At 42.4% G+C, this 21,940-nt stretch overlaps 1 protein-coding gene across 1 annotated transcript in view; it reads left to right on the top strand.

Moving 5' to 3' along the window:
* TRIM33 (tripartite motif containing 33) overlaps window positions 1-21,940 on the top strand; it is a 37,020-nt gene that overhangs the window by 4,088 nt on the left and 10,992 nt on the right. Inside the window, exons 2-11 of the mRNA XM_062509797.1 lie at window positions 6,897-7,015; window positions 8,159-8,306; window positions 10,427-10,559; window positions 13,495-13,611; window positions 15,924-16,038; window positions 16,876-17,022; window positions 18,136-18,253; window positions 19,503-19,747; window positions 19,964-20,128; window positions 20,953-21,153. Of these exons, the coding sequence (XP_062365781.1) occupies window positions 6,897-7,015; window positions 8,159-8,306; window positions 10,427-10,559; window positions 13,495-13,611; window positions 15,924-16,038; window positions 16,876-17,022; window positions 18,136-18,253; window positions 19,503-19,747; window positions 19,964-20,128; window positions 20,953-21,153 (1,508 nt within the window). The remainder of the gene's footprint in view (window positions 1-6,896; window positions 7,016-8,158; window positions 8,307-10,426; window positions 10,560-13,494; window positions 13,612-15,923; window positions 16,039-16,875; window positions 17,023-18,135; window positions 18,254-19,502; window positions 19,748-19,963; window positions 20,129-20,952; window positions 21,154-21,940) is intronic.

Below are 21,940 nucleotides of genomic sequence, written 5' to 3'. Positions count from 1 at the left end.
CTGTACTCTTGTCTAGAAGAATGAGAATTCCTGCATCAAGTAAGGCTGTATAAGCTGTGTAAATGCAGTGTCTTAAGTTTTATTAAACTGGATGTGAGTAGACATGCCCTGAACTCTTGATTCTTTTCTTTTCTCTTATGTTAATAAGTGAGGCTCATGAATATATGCTGAAGCCCAGCATGAGTTCTGGAAAATGTTCAGTTCATATTCTGGACTTACTAAAAATCTTGCTGTGAAACTTAAATTTCAGTTTAAATTAACAGTGTATTGTAAAATATTTTCATCTGAGAACATTAAGGCATGTGTTATTTTGTAAGAATTAGTATCTGTGGCAGCTGTACATTTTTTTCTTATTAAATATAATGGGTTGTCAGTTCAGTGTGTGATAATTCCTATATAATCAAGGATTGTTAAAAAAACAAAAAGCTGAGTTAGGAGTGGACCTTGAAAGCAGTTAATTTTTTAAAATGTATTTTTGTTCTGACAGATTTCCATCTGATGGAGTAGCTCCCTTGACCTGTGAGGGTTTGTTTCAAGGTCTAATCACTGAAATTAGAGCAGGATTTTGATGTATGGCTGTGGAGAAACATGCTTGGACCCTTGCAGCGCTGAGAGAAATAAATATTATGCACATGGAGTAATTACTATTGGAGTTCTCACCCAATAAATGGGACCTGGCAGAGATTCATTCCTGAGAGGGCTGATTCCCTGCCAAGCCTGAACCCAGAACGGAAGCTGGAGTTACTGGATTGCACAAGTGCCTGCAAATATTTCCTGAACTGGGAAGTTTCATTGTCGTTGTAACAGTGTAAACATCTTTAATTATCTTCCAGTCACTTCTGCGGGGGAATCAGTCTGGAATTGCCACCCAACCCAATGCTCTGTGTGGATCCAGATGTCTGCCATGGTGCTGCTTGCTGGACAGAAATTGGGTTTTGGGAGGTTGGTTGTTAGGGGGAGATGTGATAGTTTAGGTTTGTGCTCATTGATGTCTCACCTGTATCAGCAGAATTTGAAGCCATTCTTTGGCACAGATGTGGTTGGAGTGGAGCATCACTGTTGGGTGATGTGTCCAGCCCCACCCCTGGCCCGGAGCCAGGTGGGAGGAGGTGCCAGGAGGCTCCTGGGAGCCTGGTCCAGGTGTGTGGTGCCTGCTGGGATGGGCAGTGCTGGACCATCCTCCCTGGGCCATGGGGGGATAGAATCCCTTCATCCTGCTGGCACTGTCCAGCCCTGGCTCTGCCCCTGCCCCTCTCCTCTCCTGTGTCCAGGTGTGCTCCAGCCCCAGGCCCCTGGCTCAGCCCTGCTGGGTCTGCCCCAGTGTGTGAGTCTGGCCGTGCTGGGAGCCCTGAGCAGGAGGGGTGGCTGTCCTTGTCCTGCTGCTGCAGCCTGGGACACATTGCTCTCTCGTGAAGGATGTGCTGTTGGCTCCTGTTCAACTTGTCCGTAAAACACTTCAAGCATTCTATTTTAGGGTATTAAGTGAGGACAAAGTTACTTCTTTATCCTCTTTTTTATGGTTTCAGTACTCAGAATATTTTGAAGCAACTAAAAAATTGATGAAGATTTTTGTGCTGTGCATCAGAGCTGATGTTAAAGGAGCTGGATCTTACAAAAATAGGAATTTTATTATGTAAATAGAAGTGTTTAGGAACACAAATGTTTGGGGTCAGTGTTTGAATAAACTTTAAATTTATAAATTTATAAATTTGGGACATCCCTGCAATGTCCCAGTGATGGAGAAGATCCATTGGGTGCTACTGAGGTGCAAAGGGATTTTTGGGTCTCGTTCATCGTGTGCATGCTCTGCCCTCCCCTGTTCATGTCCCTGATCTCATCAGATCCATGCCATCCTCATTCAGATCAATAACTTTCTTAATTATGCCATTATTGCTTTTTGTTCTCTGTGAGCTTGGGTTGGTCTGTGATGTGTTTAAGTTGATTGAAATCAACAAGTGAATGTGGAGCCCTCAGTGTGGTGTTTCTTATAAAAGTTTCTTATTTTGCTTTAGCTCCTGTGGTGGTTTTAGGTGGTAGATGAGTTTCCATGGCTCCTTGTGTGTTCCCCTTTCCTTTCACCCCACCTCCCCCTTTTCTCCCAGGAGGCTTCTGTAGTATTTGTAAACAAAAACTAAAAAGCCAGACCAAGAGGATGGTTGTAGATGGCTTTGGTGGGGGAACAGGTTAGTTCTAACTGGCTCAGGAAGCCTTGTTGTTGCCGAGCTGCTCTCTGAAACATCTCGGGGAATTCCAGAAGGAAATACCCAGAAGGGTGGGTAGGGAGCAAAGGAGATTGAGAACTCCACTTTTTTTCTTGTGCAAAAGCAATGGGTATGAGTTGAACAGATACTGATTCCTGAGTATCAGGCTGGAGTGGGGACAGTAGCCAAAGAGTTGACATGAGTTTTCACTGTAGTGTCTCTGTTTTGATCCTATAAGACTGGAAATGCAGAGAAATCAACCTTTCCTCTTCCTTCACTGTAGCTCTCAAGCATCCTTGAAATTTGGCAGTGTTTTAGTATTGTTGGTATTGTTATGACAGCCTGGAGAAAGTAATTCTAAGCAGGTTTTTAAATATTTGCCTTACTGAAACTAGTTCAAGATGAAACCTGTTGAAAAAATTGCCTGTTTTGGGATGCATTCAGAGGAACATACTTACCCTTGGGAAGTGTTAAGCTTAAATATGTAAAAGTTATTCACAGAGTTCTGAGCTACAATTAAAAGAAATATTTGTGTTGCAGCTTTAGGTGTGCGTTGGGAGTGGTAGATTAAAAGCATATTCCACTTGAAGTCTGAAGGTTTTTGCAGTGTTCCATAGTGATTTGCTGCTGGATTATGATGCAGGGTTTTTAGCAGCCTTTCTGTTTTTAGGAAAACAAAATCAACTTTCCTCCTCAGTTTACTTCAGTTTGGTTCTTTCTGACATGCTTTGATGTCCGTGGTCTACTTCAGTGTGCTTTATCTACACCATAAGCAGTTAAAAGGATTACAGAGATTCTGCTCTCATTAGTGTTCTTAAAGTCTTTGGCAAGTCAGGAGGTCTGATGTGCAATGCAAGGAGATGTGCCTGCAGTTGTATAACTGACAGTGAAATGTGTGTGCTGGCATCTCCCTGCTGGGGCAGAACTTTTTCCTTGGGGTGTTCATGGGGTGTTCACGGGCTCCTTGGGGTGTTCATGGGGTGCTCCTTGGGGTGTTCACAGGCTCCTTGGGGAGTTCATGGGGTGCTCCTTGGGGTGTTCACGGGCTCCTTGGGGAGTTCATGGGGTGCTCACAGGCTCCTTGGGGAGAAGGTCAGGTCCTGGCTCAGCTTAGCTGGAGCCTCCAGGAAGGTTCTTGTGTCCTCGGTTTCACCATCACCTCCTGCCTTGCTGTGACTTCCACTGGGGCAGGAGCAGCCCTTCCCAGGACAGGGATCATTCTTGGGATGTGCCAGAATTCCCATTTACATCAGTGTGGGCTCTGTCCCAGCTTCCATCAATGTGCTGGGGAGAGCTGCTCCCAGGAGCAGCTTCTTGTAGTTCCTGCACATCCATCCCTGACCACATTGCCATGTTTCTGTCAGTGTTTTGTGTTGATCCTCAGCTCCTGAAAGGCTCTGTGGGGTCAGGAGACTCCATTGGAATGTGGCACAAGGAATCTGGGAACTTCTGTCCTCCCCAGTTCCCAGGCTGGGAAACTCTGGCAGGGAGGAATGGCTCAGGTGAGAAGATGAAACCCATCTCCCTTGGATTGCAGCAGGGTTGGCAGTGCCAGGAAGGCTTTTCCTGACTCACAATCCAAATTTCCTGATAGGAAACTACTCCTGCTTCTCCCTTCAGTCAGCCTTAGGCTTAGGGTGAGAAAGGAAAAACAAAACTCCATTTGGGCTGAGTGTTGTGTGTAGCAGCAGGTGGGGGACAGGGAATGTGTATGATTGGAAGTATTTTTGCTGTTCTGCAGAAGTGTGGGACAAAAAGCAGAATCTGGTGTCAGCTGCCTCATTAATTGGGAGTAGGACACAAGGGAAGGGGAGGTGTGGTGCAGGGAGCTGTGTCTCCAGGGTGCTGTGGAAGAGGGGTGATGAGTATTTGTGCTCAGGTTGTTACAGGTCTTACACACTTGAGGTGTGTGGTAGAAACAGGTGGAAGAATGGGCAGTGTGGGTCCTCTAAAGTACAGCTAAAGAAGCTTGAAAGCCCACTCCTGTTATCTGCAGCTCTTGTGAAACAGTTCATAATCTCCTGTGGCCTTTTAGGTCCAAAGGATGATTCTCCCTGAATTTCTTCATGGAACTGCTGATACCACAGAGGCACCTGTGCGTGGTTGGTGAAGTTTGTAGGGTGCTGAATTGTTCTTTTTTTGCAGGACCTGAAGCATAACTGTGTTGCTGCAGTTAATGCTGAGGGCAGGATTTTGGTGACAGTGTTCTGTAAGACACAAAGGAACTGCTGCACAAAGTGTTTCAGACCCTCAGTGCAGGGTTTCACGTGGTGTGGTCAGAACTTCCTGAAAGAAACTTCTCTTTTCTCAGCTCTTTGCTTCAGTGCTGCTCCTGACCTCTGGAGCAACGATTTACAGCTCAAAAATATGATGAAGCCATCTCTGAGGACATAGGAAATCTTGATGGTAATAAACAGGATTGAGAGAGATCATAAACCAGCCTGATCTTCATAATTTGTGTGAATGTGTCTCATTCCAATTTAGCTGTGATTTGAAAAATAATATTTATCTTTAAACAGTAGTTTGTACTATGTGCTAATGCTTTTGGAAAGCAGCGTTACAGTGGGAATGCTTGTACCAGGACTAATGTGTTTGATTTGTTTGATGCAGAAAAACAATGTAGTGAGTTCTGCTGGAGTATAAATAGGATGATACTTTCATATTTACTTTTATTTTCTTATAGAAGTTTTTTTTTAAATTGAAACTGACAGTGAAAACTTGTTTTTCTCAGAGGTTATGTAAACATTTGAATCTCAGTTTGTCCTAAAATACATTCTCACTAAATTTTTGCAATAAACTATGTTAGCTCACAAATTATCTCAAGTTTTTACAGCTAAGAATTTCTTTCTTCTATATAAATGCTATTTCAGTGTGATTTTTCTCTACTTTTCCCTCCTGCCTCACAAAATTAGCCACATCTGTATCTTTTCAGTACATTTCCTTTCTAGTACAAATGGTGCTGCAGTAATTTGGTTTTTTATTAGATTAAAAGATGAGGATACAAGATGTTTAGTAGCTCATATATTGTTGGAATTAAAGGGTGTTGAGATGTGAAAAGTGAGTGTAATGTGCTAAATGAGGATTGCAAAGCCTTGTCTTTGGGTTGTGATCTCTTGAAGTGTGTGCAGAACACTGGGGGCACTTTGTGTGCAGGTTTTATTTGGATGTGGAGGTGCAAAAATTGGGTGTTGGACTGTGAGAACAAGGTGGAATTACCCCTGGCCAGAATGCAGCCTGTGGGCTCTCACTTGGATCAAAAGGCTTGATTTTTTTTTTTAAGCTTTCATTGATTTGGCTACTTTAAAACCAACACAAAAGTTGCCTTACAGGAAGGGGTTTTCAGCTGTAGAATTTGACTTGCTGTCAGATATTACAGATCTTAAGCTTCTTCTGTTTTGTTGTTTTCCTGAAATATTTTGTGTGTTTGACCCAGGGCAGCACTGAAAATTGAGTTTGGGTTTGGTTTGGTTTGGATGGAGTAGTTTTAATGGTAAATATCTGAAATTTTTGTTCTGTAAGTATATACAGATCAGCTGCTGGATGGCTTTTAGCTGGTATTCCCTAAAGAATTTTGTCTCTCAGTTGTAAGAAAACCTCAAAGTTCTGCATATTGGGAAGGTTTCACTGGGTGTGAAAGCTCTTGTATGTGTAGCTGCTTCAGTACTGGTTATTTTTCATATCCTGCTCTTGAGATGTGTTTGGTTTGGTGAGACAGGGGATTTTTAGTTGGATTATTATTGCTCTGCTGTGTTCTGAAGCCATCATTAATTTTAGCACTTGAAAAAATTAATACTACTCCACTACTAATGTAATTAATCTCCCTGAAATAAGTCCTGCAGCCTAATTAAATATCCACAAAGAAGCTGAGCATCATTTAATTACACTTCTCAAAGTTGTTTTATTGTATAAAAATACCCAATGGCTTGGAAAGCTTCTTGAAGATTATATTCTCAATAAATTGTATAGGAATTTGATTTAAGATGAAATGATGCTTCTGTGAAGTGTGAGCCACTACCTAAGTTATAAATAGTTTTCAAACCTTTATGGGGGTTATTCGTAGACATCTTTAAATGTCAGGTTTTTTCATGTAGTAACTTCTTTGCTAATTTAGTGATTACAAAGGGTATCAAAGCAGGATGCTGCTATTTTACTGCTTCATCTGCCTCCCTGATTTCATGGAAATTGTTATTAGAAATCTTCCTGGGCTATTTGGGAGAACACTGGGACATGCTACTGCCATGGGATTTTCAGGAGCATCACTAAAATCACCCCAGCTATCTGGCCCTCTTAATGCTTGTCCTGAGACAGGCTGGACCACAGACTGTTCTAAAAAAATAATTAAAACCACCAAGTGTCTTGAGTTTCATAATCTAAAATGAACAGGGGAGAATTAAATATTTGCTTGGGGACAACAAATTACTTTGCTAAAAATACAGGAGTTTTTGGGAAGAAAAAGGTAGGAGAAACTGAGTATGATGTAGAAATTATTACTGTGGAAGTTTTTTGGGATTGAGGGAGTGTGTTTTGGGGGGGAAACCTGTTCTACACCTGTCATGGCTGGATTTTAATGACAAGGCCAACGTGGAATCCTTCACCCAGGTGAAACGAGGAGTGTGCTTTGTGTTTTGTGCTTCTGGGCACGTTGGTCTGTGAGTTTTGTTGCCCTAAAAGCCTGTGGGATGTTGTGTTTTGCAGTGGGGGTGATCCGGTGCCCCATCTGCCGCCAGGAGTGCCGGCAGATCGACCTGGTGGACAATTACTTTGTGAAGGACACCTCAGAAAGCCCCAGCAGCTCCGACGAGAAGTCAGAGCAGGTAGGGACCATCCTGCCTGCCCCAGCCACTGGGTTCTGGGGCTCTCAGTGCTCCCCAGGACAATTCTGGTGCCTTTTTCCCCACTCCTCTCTACTCTCTGATCCTGTCAGTGCTCCCCAGATTAATTCTGGTTCCTTTCCCCCAACCCTGTTCTGCTCTCTGGTCCTGTCAGTGCTCCCCAGATTAATTCTGGTTCTTTTCCCCCAACCCTGTTCTGCTCTCTGGGGCTGTCAGTGCTCCCCAGAACAATTCTGCTTCCTTTTCCCCCAACCCTGTTCTGCTCTCTGGGGCTGTCAGTGCTCCCCAGGACAATTCTGGTTCCTTTCCCCCAACCCTGTTCTGCTCTCTGGTCATGTCAGTGCTCCCCAGATTAATTCTGGTTCCTTTCCCCCAACCCTGTTCTGCTCTCTGGGGCTGTCAGTGCTCCCCAGGACAGTTCTGGTTCCTTTCTCCCAACCCTGTTCTGCTCTCTGGGGCTGTCAGTGCTCCCCAGGACAATTCTGGTTCCTTTCCCCCAACCCTGTTCTGCTCTCTGGTCCTGTCAGTGCTCCCCAGATTAATTCTGGTTCCTTTCTCCCAACCCTGTTCTGCTCTCTGGTCCTGTCAGTGCTCCCCAGGACAGTTCTGGTGCCTTTTCCCCAACCCTGTTCTGCTCTCTGGGGCTGTCAGTGCTCCCCAGGACAATTCTGGTTCCTTTCTCCCAACCCTGTACTGCTCTCTGGGGCTGTCAGTGCTCCCCAGGACAATTCTGGTTCCTTTTCCCCCAACCCTGTTCTGCTCTCTGGGGCTGTCAGTGCTCCCCAGGACAATTCTGGTTCCTTTCTCCCAACCCTGTTCTGCTCTCTGGTCATGTCAGTGCTCCCCAGATTAATTCTGGTTCCTTTTCTCCCAACCCTGTTCTGCTCTCTGGTCCTGTCAGTGCTCCCCAGGACAATTCTGGTTCCTTTCTCCCAACCCTGTACTGCTCTCTGGGGCTGTCAGTGCTCCCCAGGACAATTCTGCTTCCTTTCCCCCAACCCTGTTCTGCTCTCTGGGGCTGTCAGTGCTCCCCAGGACAATTCTGGTTCCTTTCCCCCAACCCTGTTCTGCTCTCTGGGGCTGTCAGTGCTCCCCAGGACAATTCTGGTTCTTTTTCATCTGCAGGTGTGCACCAGCTGTGAGGACAATGCCAGTGCTGTGGGGTTTTGTGTGGAGTGTGGGGAGTGGCTGTGTAAGACCTGCATAGAAGCTCACCAGCGAGTAAAGTTTACTAAAGACCACATGATCAGGAAAAAAGAGGATGTGTCATCAGGTGAGTGTTTGGTATCACTTTGTCCTGCCTGTTCCAAGAGCATTTTCTCTTTATATGTTAAAAGATGATGGAGGTAACATCCAACTCGGTGTGTTTTCCCCCCTTGGTTTTGGGAACAGTAAAATGATTCCAGTGCAAAATTAGTAGCTGTAAAAACAGAGGAAGAACTAAATTTTTAACAGTGATACTTTGTGCAGTTTGATGTCTAATGCCTTTGAAATGGATTTAGATCCATTCCTAATAATCTCTCTGTTTAGCAGAACAAGTAACTAAATGGAGGGGTTGGAATCTGGAGAGTAATTGCATATTGATGGTTTTATCCATTGTTCAAGGAAATTAAATTACACATTTTGCTGTATTTTGTTTTAAGAAGCAATTATAGTTCTCCCTGTAGAAATGTGTATATGTTTATAGTTACCTTCAATCTATGGTGTTACTTTGTATTGATATTGCTGAGTAAATGTAGAATTTGAATCTCTTTTAGGTTTAATCTCTCAGTGAGCAAAATTTAATATGTGAAGTGTGTGTAGGGTTTGTTTAGGTGTGCAACCTTATTAGAAGTAAATTCTTAAACTGTTGTTTGATCATATATCATTTGTAGCCTATTGAGGTAATGTGGAAAATCATCTCAGAACAGGTGCAGGCTATCTGGATTTTATCATTTGTAGCCTGTTGAGGTGATGTGGAAAATGTTCTCCAAACAGGTCCAGGTTTTTAGCTTCAAAAATTCTGTTTGTAAATGGGTTAAAAGTTCTGATTTAAAGACTTGTAGGTTCTCCTCAATCTGGATGTGTCTGAAGAATAATCATATTGAGGAAGAGAGATCTGAGCAATGCTCTCTTAATTTAAATTAATTTAAAATTAATTAAGATATTAATAATTGTTTTGTTGTAGCCTTTCAAAGGAACAAACACTGCTTTTCTTTCTGGAAATAGTTTAATAGTTAAAAAGTTTGCTGTTGAGCTTAGTTCTTTTAGACAAGGATCTTATTTCATTTGCTCTGTCAAATCTTATTTTGGAGAAGCTTCTCTTTATGTTTTAATGAACATTTTTCATAAGAAATATTATCAATTTAAGATTAAATTTATTAAGCCTCATAGATGAGAAACCCTTAAATTCAGTCAAATTATAGGGACCAAGAAAGAATTACTGATGTTTTTACAAGGAATGCTAAATTGTGAGTCTCAGTGTGATATTGCAGCTCATCTTTCCCTTTGATACCTGCTGGGAAGGGGCTGAAAAGTGACTGTTCCAATGAAATAAACTTTCTATCAGAAATTGTATTTATTGTGATTGTGGGGAAGGGCCAGCCATTTTTTTTTTTTCTTCTTAGACTCAGAGACGTGCCCTGGAGACTTTAAATTTCTCTCAGTGAGTGGGAGCTGCAGGTTCATCAGCTCTTTACAATAACTTGCATGATATAACCAGCTTCAGAAACAGTGCAGAGTGAGGGAAATGTTCCTGTTTTAAACCCTACCTGCTGTACCTTCCCAAGGCTGCTTTCCTCTCTGCTAAGCTCCACGTATCTTCAGAACACTTTGCAGCACTTTTTTTTTTTAGTAAACCCAGAACTGTTTTTTGCCATTATTTGTTATTTGGGGGTTTAAGTAACTCTTAACACAGGCAACATTTGCTTTGCAGTTCCCAATTCAGTTGTGTTTGACTAAGTCAAGTGTGTGATTGAAGGGATAACCTGGAAAACCCATGGGGTAAAAAAGTAAAAAGGTTTGAGAGGTTTGACCAATCCTTCAGTGTGTCAGAGGTGAGCTTGTATGGAATTAAATCTTTATAAACACATGCACACAATGCTGGTGTTTGTGTGCAGTCTTACAGGGCCTTTTGGGTGCTCATGAGAAAAGAGGAATTCCTCCTTCTCCTTGAATGAATAAAGTAAAACCAGCTATTAACCTCTGGCACTGTAAATCACAGAGTCATGAAGGTTGGGAAAGACCTCTGAGGTCATCATGTCCAACCCCTGCCCTGATGTACTCACAGTAACTTCAGTGGGAGAACAGATCTGGAGGTGCCTTTGCAAGTTCTTGGTTGTTACTGGAAGTTAGTTGTTTTGCTCTTCAAATTGTCTAAATAAAATGCACAAATGGTTTATTTTTTAAAAACAGAGGCCGTGGGAGCATCTGGTCAACGTCCTGTTTTCTGCCCTGTCCACAAACAAGAGCAGTTAAAACTTTTCTGTGAAACCTGTGACAGGCTGACATGCAGAGATTGTCAGTTACTGGAACACAAAGAACACAGGTACAAATATTCCCATGTCTTAACTCCTGTGGTGTGCTGTCTCAGAGGATCAAGTGGCATTGATGTGAACTGGTTGTGTTAGAAATTCTGCTGCATTTGCTCCTTGGTGGACTGAAACCAAAGGAGAATCTCTGTGGACTGATGGAAACTTGGTCAGTTGGTTGAGCTTTGTCCATAGTGTCTTGAGATCAGATTCAAACCAGGATGGGCTGAGGAGGTTTGGTGTGATTCAGGTGTTAATTTGCCTGGCAGTTCCCAGGGTTGTCACTGTGTTCAGGACTTGAGTGGAAATTCCTGCAGCCCTGAACACCTGGTGCTGTAAAAGAAGCAAGAGTGATAGAGTGAGTCATGGGTGAGGTTATTTTCTGAAAGGGCATGTTTGATTGTGCAACAGTGTTTAGGGGAATTTTCTAAAGGAAAGTCTAAATTTTGCCTCTTACATTAATAAGTTCTTCTAGTACAGAGGGGAAAAATGGTTTGGGTTTAGTTGGTTAAAAGTTGCCTCATTCCAGGTAAAAAAGAAATGCTGGGTTTGCCTCTGCTAGAAAAAGAGTTGGAACCCCCTTAAGACACACTTCCTGCTCTTTAGCAGCTCTGTTATGTAGTTTGAATGTCTGAACAAATATTTTTCAGTGTCAAAATAGAGAATCTGGGGATAATACATATTTATCAACCACTGCATCACTGCTTTTCCTTAACTCTTCTCTGTAAAGGAGTAATACTGAATTTAGTGTTGTTTTTCTCAGAATAGGGATTATTCTCAGACTGCTACAGCAGCCTGTGGAGAACTTTTACTTTGGAAAGTATTAAAATATTAACACCCTCAAATATTCCTGCTCTGTTCTTTCATAGACTTGGTCATAAATATTCTGGGTGACTCCCTTGTCACAAAGGGTGCTCTCCTGGGATATATTCACTAACTTGGTCTAGTTGGTTTCTTTGCATCTGTTTTGTGCATGTTGCTAATGGATTAACAGATTGATCTTGTTCTGCTTTCCTGTGCTCTTCCAGAAGGAGAATTCATTGTTAATAACATGCTTTTTTTTTTGCAGAATATTCTTTCCATATGGTTCTGTGTGCAGGTGTGAATTACAGATGATTAAGGCACTGCTTTGTCTGCCTGAAGTACAGCTGAGATTTTGTGGAGAATTGTTCCAAGTGAAAAAATAATTGATTTTAATCCCCTGTTTTCTTCTTACCTGAAATCTTAATAGTTTACACCAAAGGAGGGTGAATCACCATTTCAGTAGCTCCATGGTTCAGAGTTTCAATCCTGGAATTCCAGAATGGTTTGGGGTTGGAAGGGACCTTAAAGATCATCCAGTTCCACCCCTGTCATGGCCAGGGACTTTGGGGATTCTGTAGAAAGCTGACAGTTCTTTTAGCAGCCTGATGCTGTGTGATTCCTCTAATTTGGGTAGTTTCTAGTCCTCACACTTGGAGAGCTGGAAGTACAATACTGAAAAATGAGAAGTGTTTTGGTTGTAGCAAGAGCTACAACAACATTTTAGCAGTACAAGCTGAATGTAGATTTTTCATTTATCCTTCAAGTGGAAGTGTAATTTTGAACTTAATGAAGATAATTTCAGAAAATCAGCAGCTCCCAAACATTTCAAATTTTGCTGTCTTTGGGCTTTAGAAATGCTACTTTTTTGTATTATACTATCTAAAAATCTTGTGCTGCTGTCTGTCTGCAAGGCCTTTAGACTGTTCTTAGAAAAAGCAAAATACCAAGACTAAGATTGAAGAATCTGAGCTCTTGGAGTTCAGACTTGTCTGTTGCTGGTACAAACTGAATTAACAGGAGCAGAGTTGTTTTTGTTGTGAATGATGTTCTTTATCTGAATCCCTGTTATCATGGTTGTGAGTAATTTTAATTAAGAGCTGTCTTGCTGTGAGCTTGATGACAATCCAGACAGTCTTTTCCTGTGGGATTGTAATGTTCTAGATTGTGACAGAAGGCAGCACTACTTTCTTTTTCATTTTCTTTGGGAGATGATGTAAGTTGTTTCTAATGCACCTTATAGAATGCTTCATTAATTGCAGGAATTTTCTGCCAATTTGAATATTGGGAAAACATTGCCAAGGTGTCCTGGAACCTTAAGTTTTCCCTATTGTTAACAAATCACATTTCAGAAGCATGAAGTTTATTTATTGCAAAGACAAGACTTAGCAAGTGACCATTAGGAATCCTGGATTTTGAGCAGAAAAGATGGAAATTCATGGAGCTGCTTTAGTTCTCCTTTGCCGTTTTCTGCAGAGGTGTTTTGCTTCTGTGGCATTCTTAATTCAAATATTTTAGGAGAAGGTAGCAGGAAAATCAGGGAAATCCTGTTATTTTCCCTCAGTTGTTGGTACTTACCCTCTTTTCAGATGAAGAAATGGGAAGTACCATTAATAGCAGCTGTTGAGTTGAAGAGCTTGGAAGGGAATGTTCTTCACTTGGAAGTAGCAGAGGTGGAAAAACCTTCAAGTTTTTTAATAGAGACATTTTCTTCAGATTAAACTAATGCAGTCAAGTATGAGCAGTATCATCTCAGCTGAAAAACTGGGGAATTTGGGATAGTTTAAGGTTTGGTGTTTTTTGGTTTTTTTTGGTTTTTTTTTTAATCCTTTAATGTGTGTTTAAGCTATTGATGCATTTTCCTCATCAAACTCTGAGGTTCCTGTTCCATAGCCTGTTCTCCTGGGAAACAAAGCAGTGCATCCCTTTGTGGTTGGGGTTGATAATTTCCCACAGAGGTTCAGTCTCCTGGCCAGCAGCAAAAGACTTTATCAACCCTTAAACGTTTTGCACACTGGTCAGAGTATGCAGAGTCTTATTTTTCTCTGTATTTTGTAATACTTTTTCAAAATTTCATGGCATTGCACCTGAACTGGGGACTCTGAGTTCCAGCCCACTGCCCCTTGGTAAGCAGTGTCTTCTCTTGAAAAGGTACCAGTTCCTGGAAGAGGCTTTTCAGAACCAGAAGGGTGCAATTGAGAACCTGTTGGCCAAACTTCTTGAGAAGAAGAATTATGTAAATTTTGCAGCTGCTCAAGTTCAAAATAGGTGAGTTCCCCAAAATTATCAGCTAATACATTGCCTTTTTAATGAATCACAGTAAGATGAATGGTGGGACTAGAATAATACACTGGAGTTAATTCTATATCTTAATTACTTTTCATGATGTTTATTTGCCCCTACAAGACTCTGCATCTCTTGGAAAGTTCTTACAAGAAATAAATGTTCAAGGTTATGTCTTTTGTGACAGCTTTGAATAGAACCAAAGGTGTGACACATTTATTACACTTGGGGGATGAGGGAGGAAAAAAAGGAATAAAAAAGACAAGAAAACCCATCCTATAATTTCTTCTAAGTTAGCTCTAAGCGACAGGAGGGTTGAAATGCTAAAATATTTTTGTTTCATAGGAAGGCATCTTATAACTGTATAACAAAAACTTGGTGTGAATTTGAATAGGAAATTGTGGTTGATTGCGGGGTTTTGATTGGGTTTTTTTTTTAGGTAGCTTTACTTAAGATTTCCAGGGTTACCTGCAATTCAGTGTCACATTAAATACTGAATATGGAGGCAGGGGGAGCACGTGATCTCTGCTGGCTTTGCACCCACTTGGGTGACGTGGTTGTGCTGCAGCCCAGGGAATTCCACCCTGATTCTCAGTGGTTTTGTGAGCCTTCTGCAGCTTTTAGGTCATTTGCAAAATGACACATCAGCTGGGGGTGGAAAGTACCAGGGCAGGAGGAGGATGTGCACTGAAGATAGAAAGAGAAGTTCTGATGCAAATTTTTAACTCCTTGTGGTGCCATCTACATAAAAAAAAAAAACAAAAAACAAAAAAAACCCCACCAAAACAAACAAAAACCACCAAAAACAAAACAACAACAAAAAAACCCAAACAACAAAAAAAACCCAGTGTAAGGGAGGGAGAACATAGAGCATGACAGAAGCAACTGTGTGAAGAGGGAAGCAATGAAAATTGGTATTTTTATGTGCTGATTTTCCATGGAAGTCTTTGAAAGGTCCTAAAACACAACACCATTGTGAAGAATAGAAGTTTTACACACTTGAAGAGAAGAAGCACAGTCATAGGCAGTAATTAAACTGAGAGCTCAGGAAATGTCACAAAACATTCTCTGATAGGAATTCCAGGCCAGCAATGGGTGATGCATGTATGAGTAGCTCATGGTAATGGTGGGAGTTTTTTGCCCAAGAGTTTCTGGTTTCAGTGAATTCAGTGAATTTCTGCAGTGTGGGATTGAGTTGTGTCAATATTTCAATGTTCTGCTGAGCCAAATGGCTGGTGCAGGTGAGACAGTTCATTCCACTGCTTTGCTGGTGTGTAGGACACAAAATCCATCATCCTAAAAACTTCAGGGAGTGGGGATGTATTCAATATTTCAATATATTCAATATATTCAGTATTTCAATCTTGTCAGTGCTGGCAGATGGTGGAACCACCATCATCTGTGATGGTGGAGCACAAAAGTGTTGTAGGAACAGCTCTGCTGGAATAATTGTTGGGTGCCAAAGCCAAGGGTGGATGCCATGGACTTAATGAAAGGTTGGTTGGGTGTTTTTGGGAGTAGAAGACCTGGTTGTGCTGACATGAAAAGCCACGTGTGTCCCAGGTGCCCTGAAGGGCTTTGACCCCAGCACTGTTCATCATCAGGCAGTGAGTGTTGGTCCTGTGGCTGAGTGACATCACATCCTTTATCTGGCAGCAAAAAGCTCTTTAAAAAAGGACAACTTAAATTTTCACACTGGCTCATGGCAAAGAATTCTGCTGTAATGTGATCTTGTTAGATTAAGGCAGTATAGGATCTAATAAATCCAGAATTTCCATGAGTTTAAGAAATGCTGTATTTCAAATTCTGTGGACAGCTCAAGATGGTTTGCTTGAGCCTGAAGAGGCTGCAAATGCATTAAAATTGAGGAAGAATGGCAGTGATGAAGAGGGTATAAAAATCTGTCACCCAGCAGTAGTAGAGCACAAGAGAATAATCTAGACTAATATTAGACACATCATTAGTGAAATACTTATGTCTTTATTGTGTATTAATTACAGGTTTATAGGAACTTTTTTGTTACAAGGGATAAATTAGTTTGAAATTCAGGGTTGATTTCTGGTTAATATAAATTGCCTTAAAAGTTTAAAGCATCAGATATAAATTTTTCATACTAAGTGACACAATTTGGGTATAAATGTACATACAAACATGTGATTGTGGCTGGTTATTTCTCTATATATAAAGTATGTCAACTACAAGGACTTTTATTTTTTGAAGTAAAACAAGCTGTGAATTTTTTTTGCAGTGAAGTATAACATGACTGATAATTCATTGCTTTTTTTGTTTGTTTTTAGGATAAAAGAGGTAAATGAAACCAACAAACGAGTAGAACAGGAAATCAAAGTGGCTATATTCACCCTCATCAATGAAATCAATAAAAAGGGAAAATCTCTCCTACAGCATCTTGAGGTACACTTGAAATAAAAAGCCATGATGGTGTTGAGTTTCCAGTCCCCTGTTGAGGACTCAAATTTGAAAATGGTTTGTGTGGTGTGACTGCAGGTGTAGTGCTGCAACTCCTCTGAGTGTTGTGCTGGACTTAAATCTCTTGTTTCTCCTTCAGTTCTGTGTCTATGCCTCCTATTCACAATTGGGTCATTGTAAAGGAGTGTCTGAAAATTTCCTTTTCATGTTCTGTTTGTCATGTTTCTGTATTATAACATAATTCTAAGGTGTGTATAATTTTAATAATTTCCTCAAATAGCTTTTTAAGGTTCATGTAAGAACAGACAGAGCAGTCTCATGTGTTTGTACATGAAGAGGCAATGCTGGTATTTAAGGTTGTATAATACAGCATGATAAAGGAGACCATGAGTTCAAGCATCCTTTCCAGGTGGCACATTCTGAATAATTGCATTCTGAATTTAATCAAAGTCCATGAAAATTTAACTTGTTATTATCTGTTTTCTCTGAAGAGAGGAAATCCCTTGTAAGAAGTTGGTTCAGTGCCTGTGGCCAGCCTGCCATGACATAAAAAATTTAAGATCAGATGAATCACAATAGATTTTTCCTGGTTAAGGAACAGTTATTTGGCAAGGAAATCGAATCTTCCTAGAAGAAGGGAGTAACTTGATCATAAGTAAAAGAAATAATTTAAAATTACATTAATTTTGGCTTTTCTTGTTTATATAGCATTTGTTAAAATTTTCTTGGGACGTTTTCCTTTTGATCCAAAATCAGACAGCAGTTTGCATTTTCCTCCTCCATTTGAAAGCCCATTGTAGTAAAGTTTCTGTTTCTTTGCAGAATGTAACGAAGGAGAGGCAGATGAAGTTGTTACAGCAGCAGAATGACATCACTGGTCTGTCACGACAAGTGAAGCACGTGATGAACTTCACTAACTGGGCCATCGCGAGCGGCAGCAGCACTGCCCTGCTCTACAGCAAGCGCCTGGTGAGGGGCACCCTGGGGCTGGCAGTCAGGGAATGTCCTCACCTGGAAGGGACTCGCCCACGGGGACCACGCAGTGCAGCCCCTGCCCTGCACAGACACCCCAAACCCCACCCTGTGCACCCCTGAGAGCCTTGTCCAAACTCTCCTGGAGCTCTGGCAGCCTCGGGGCTGTGCCCATTCCCTGGGGAGCCTGAGCAGTGCCCAGCACCCTCTGGGTGGGGGAAGAACCTTTCCCAAAATCCAACCTAAACTCCCCTGGCCCAGCTCCAGCCCTTCCCTGGGTCCTGTCACTGTCACAGAGATCAGAGCTGTCCCTCTGCTGCTCCTGAGGAAGAAGCTGCAGCCCTCAGTGAGGTCTGACCTCAGGCCCCTCTTCTCCAGCAGAACAAAGTAACCCTCAGCCACTCCTCGTGTGGCTGCACAGTTCTGTCCCAATCCCTGTGTCCAGAGAGGGGAAAAGTTCCAGTGTACCCAGAGTGAGATAAGACACAAAGTCAGATGTTGGTAACCAAAAGAGTAATCCACTTTTATTGGCAGGAACACTCCCAGTTCTGCACGTGCATGTTGTTCACCTGTAGGCCCAGGGCTGTGCTCACCAATTTCCCCAGTCTGGGAATGTGTCCTGAGCCACAAACACAGAGGGGCAGGGGAATCTAATATATCCAGAGTGAGATTATGACACAAATGAGGTCAAATATTGGTAATGCAAAGGATACACCCAGTATGCCTGTGGGTCCATCATGGCCGTTCATGGCTCTGTACCTTCAACTCGAGATCTTGCAACAGAGCCAAGCAATTGTGCAACAATTCACTCTTTACCATAAGGGTTGAGGAGTGTTATTGTAGAAGGAATGGGGTCAGCTCTGTGAAGGCACCCCAGTGTTTCACTGCAGTGATGTTGTGGTGTAACAGTGCTGCTCTGCAGTCCTCAGGGTAAAGAAGTTGTACAATGTGGGATTTTCCTGATGAGTTGAGAATTTTCCAGGCTATGAATCAAACCTGCTGCTGCCAGTCCTTGTTGGTGTTCCACGGCCTAAACTCTGGGCAAACACACACTTGTCATTTGTCTGTGTTGATTTCTTTGTCAGCAGCAGAGTTTTTGTTCTGTCTCAGATCACGTTCCAGCTGCGGCACATTCTGAAGGCGCGGTGCGATCCCGTCCCAGCTGCCAACGGAGCCATCCGCTTCCACTGTGACCCCACCTTCTGGGCCAAGAATGTTGTCAATTTGGGTGAGAAAACTGTTTGTTTATTCTGTGATACTGGAAAAACTCTGAGCTGGAGGTGTTCATCCAACAGGAATGAGTGCAGTACAATACATCTCTTAATGCAGGAGACAAAAATTCTCTTGCCATAACCCATCCAGTCCTGATTATCCTCTTAACTGCTCTGTTCTGTTAGCAAAGCTTTCTCTAAATGGATGTTGCTTTCCAGTGGGAATGGCTCTCAAAAATCACAGAATCACAGAGAGGTTTGGACTGAAAGGAATCTCAAAAGTCATCTCCTCTCACCCCCTGCCATGGGCAGGGACACCTTCCACTATCCCAGATTGTTCCAAGCCCTGTCCAGCCTGGCCTTGGACACTTCCAGGGCTGGGGCACCCACAGCTTCTCTGGATTGGACACTGGACCTATGCCATTTCCAGTATATTAAATATAATTACTTGGAGTTTGCAAAGTGCAGGTTTTGAATGAGAGAAGAGGGCAGAGCACATGAGACAGAGGTACCTGTTAGCACCTGCTTGTGAACTTCTCTGTTGGATAAAAATCTCATGGAAAATCTGATAAAAACAGCTTTTGTGTGTACTCACTTCTTGCTCTGAGTCCACCATCCAGATTGGGGTGTTCCTGTCTCCAGTCAAGGATGTTTGTTCTCTGGGGCAGAAAGAAACAGAAAGGAAACTGTCAACCTTAATAAAAAGGGACATGCAGATTGCACAGGGTACACATTCACAGTCAAAAATCAACATTTTGCCTTTTCCATATCAGAACAGGACAGGAGTTACCTAGAGAGGCAACATGGTCCATGACATAGGAGCAAGACAGGACTTGTTTGTAGCAGTGTTTGTGTTGTGTTTGTAGAACCTGTTTGAGGTCGCTCAGTGACACTCAAATATCTTTTCTCAGCCTTTGCTTCTTTAGACATAGAAACATTATGCTCAACATGTTGTTTTCTGCTTTATTTCTCGTCTTGTCCACTTCTTGTGAGCACAGAGTTGTTTCTCTCTGTTGTGGCTTTCAGGCTGTGCAGTTCCAGTTCATTCACTCTTCCCTCACAGATCATGTTTTGAATTTTGCAGTTAGTTCCTGTAGTCCGAGTTCTCTTTTTACTTTTATCATGTATGGTTATTGAAGACATAAAGAGGAAATTTCAAGCTTAAATTGCTCTGAGAAAACTGCATTAAAAATGTCTGAATATTCCACATATGCCAGCCTTTGGAGGATAATGAGATCTGTTGATTGTTTCTTTTGGGTTTTTTAGGTAACCTGGTCATTGAAAATAAGCCAACCCCTAGTTACACTCCCAATGTAGTGGTTGGGCAAACTCCTCCAGGAACAAACCACGTCAACAAAGCTCCAGGACAAATCAACCTGGCCCAGCTTCGACTGCAGCATATGCAGCAGCAAGTGTATGCCCAAAAACACCAGCAGCTGCAGCAGATGAGGATGGCCCAGCCATCTTCATCCGTGCCCAGGCAGAGCAGCCCCCAAGTCATGCAGCAGCAGGTGAGTCCCTTATGTGGCCTTCTTTCACAACACAGAATTAAAATTGCCCTGTCAAATCTAAACTTAAAAAGCAATTTATAAACTAAAATTTTTGAGATTTGAGAGACTTTAATGTGACAGCTTTGCTTGATGTTATGTTACTACTGCTGTGGAAAGAGATGGGCTTCTTTTCTCCATGTTAAAAGCACAAATTTTAAAAAACCCAAACCCTTGCAGCCTCCCAGGTTGATCAGCATGCAGACCATGCAGAGGGGTAACATGAACTGTGGGGCTTTCCAAGCACATCAGATGAGAATGGCTCAGAATGCTGCTCGTATACCAGGAATCCCACGCCACAATGGACCTCAATACTCCATGATGCAACCTCACCTTCAAAGACAAGTATATCCTGTGTACACGCTTCATTTGTGCCATTGTGCCAGACTTTCATTCCAGTAGATGGTACCTCCAGCTGTAAATGTGTTTCTCTGTCCCCCTGTAGGTCACAGCTACACACATTTATATGCTTCTATTCCATGTTGCATTACTGTGCTGTGACAGTTTTGCTGAACGTAAGGAAATTCAAACATTAGGGGTGGAAATGAAATCTAATGTTTGTCTTGCAGTTTAGTTCTGGGAAGCAAAATGTTTCCTTTCGCACTTTTCGGTGGCATTCAGCTGAAAAGAACATGCAGAGGTTTATTGAGAATAGTGAGGAGTAGTGAAGTTCAGAGTGATGTAGTTGAGTGGTTTTGATTCAATCAGCTGCTGAAGTGTTTTTAAATTCACACCTGAAGCATTGATGCAGAGCTCTGCATGCCATTAAGAACAAAAATCCTTGACAATGCATATTAATGTGTCTGAAGTACCAGAAGTGACTTTGTATTACTTGAAACAGTTACTTTTTAGCATAAAGAAAAATTAGACATGCAAACTCTAAAGCTATCTTTGGAGGAAGTAATTGCTTTAAGAAAACACAACTGTATACGAAATAATTTGGCGGAAGAAGCGCTCAAAAAAAAGTGTTTAAAATCAAGCCACATAAAGTATTTTTTCCTTTCCAAGTGAAGAAGAGTAACAGTTGCTCTGCCCTCAGTGCTGGCAGGTGCTGTGCTAGTTGTGAGTGTGAGTTTTGCTCTGGTTGGGTTGAGGTCTGTCCCCGGGGCAGCATTGCAGTGGCAGCTGCGATGTCCCCATGTCCCAGCCCGGTGTCTGTGTCTCCCCAGCACTCCAACCCCGGCCACGCGGGGCCCTTCCCAGTGGTGTCCGTGCACAACACCACCATCAACCCCACCAGCCCCACCACAGCCACCATGGCCAGCGCCAACCGTGGCCCCACCAGCCCGTCCGTGTCGGCCATCGAGCTCATCCCGTCTGTCACCAACCCGGAGAACCTGCCCTCCCTGCCAGACATCCCTCCCATCCAGGTCAGTGCTGCTCCCCCCCTCTGCTTTCACACTTAGCTCCATAGAATGGTGGAATTATCATTTAAAGTTGTAGAATTAAAAAACTTCAGCCCTTCTCTTAGGCGTGTGTGCTGGTTTGAAAGCAAACCAGTAGGAGATTCCAAGTCAGAAATTGAATTTAATAGGGAAAAAAATAAAATGCATGCAATACTAAAAAAAAACAAAACCAAAAACAAAAAAACCACTGTCAGAATACAGTCAGAATACAACCTGACACCCTACTGCTTGGGGTGGCGGTGACAGTCCAGATGAAAGAGTCTTGTTGCAGTAGATCCTGTAGAGAGGTCTGGTAACTCCCTGGTTTCTCTGGAAACCAGTGGGTAGGGGCTGCCTTGGTGTTCCAAATCTGTTTTTATCTGGTTAGGAAATGCTTGCTCCTGCCCCTGGGTGGTGCATCTCCCAATGGGATGGTGTAATTTGATCAGTCATGCTGTGGGACTCAGTGGGCCATTAACAGGAGATATCTCCTGGAGAAAGGATGGGTTACGGAAAAGATAAAGAACACTGCCCAGGTGGTCTAACAAATGGCCCATTAACAAAGAATATCTCCTACAGAGATTAAAAATCACTGCCCCACCTGGCTGCAGCACATGGTGATAGAATGCAAACCTTTGGGCACATCTTTACATTGTAACCTAGGACAGCATGCAACTGTTTTATCCAGTTAGGGCTGACCTGCTCCACCTGGTAACCTTTAGATTAATCAATACAGAATATGTCCTGTAGTAAAATTAAGACTTTAATTAAT

This window comes from Cinclus cinclus, chromosome 27 (genome assembly GCF_963662255.1).
Source record: "Cinclus cinclus chromosome 27, bCinCin1.1, whole genome shotgun sequence".
NCBI classification, from domain to species: domain Eukaryota; kingdom Metazoa; phylum Chordata; class Aves; order Passeriformes; family Cinclidae; genus Cinclus; species Cinclus cinclus.
This window is presented reverse-complemented; position numbering and strand designations above follow the sequence as displayed.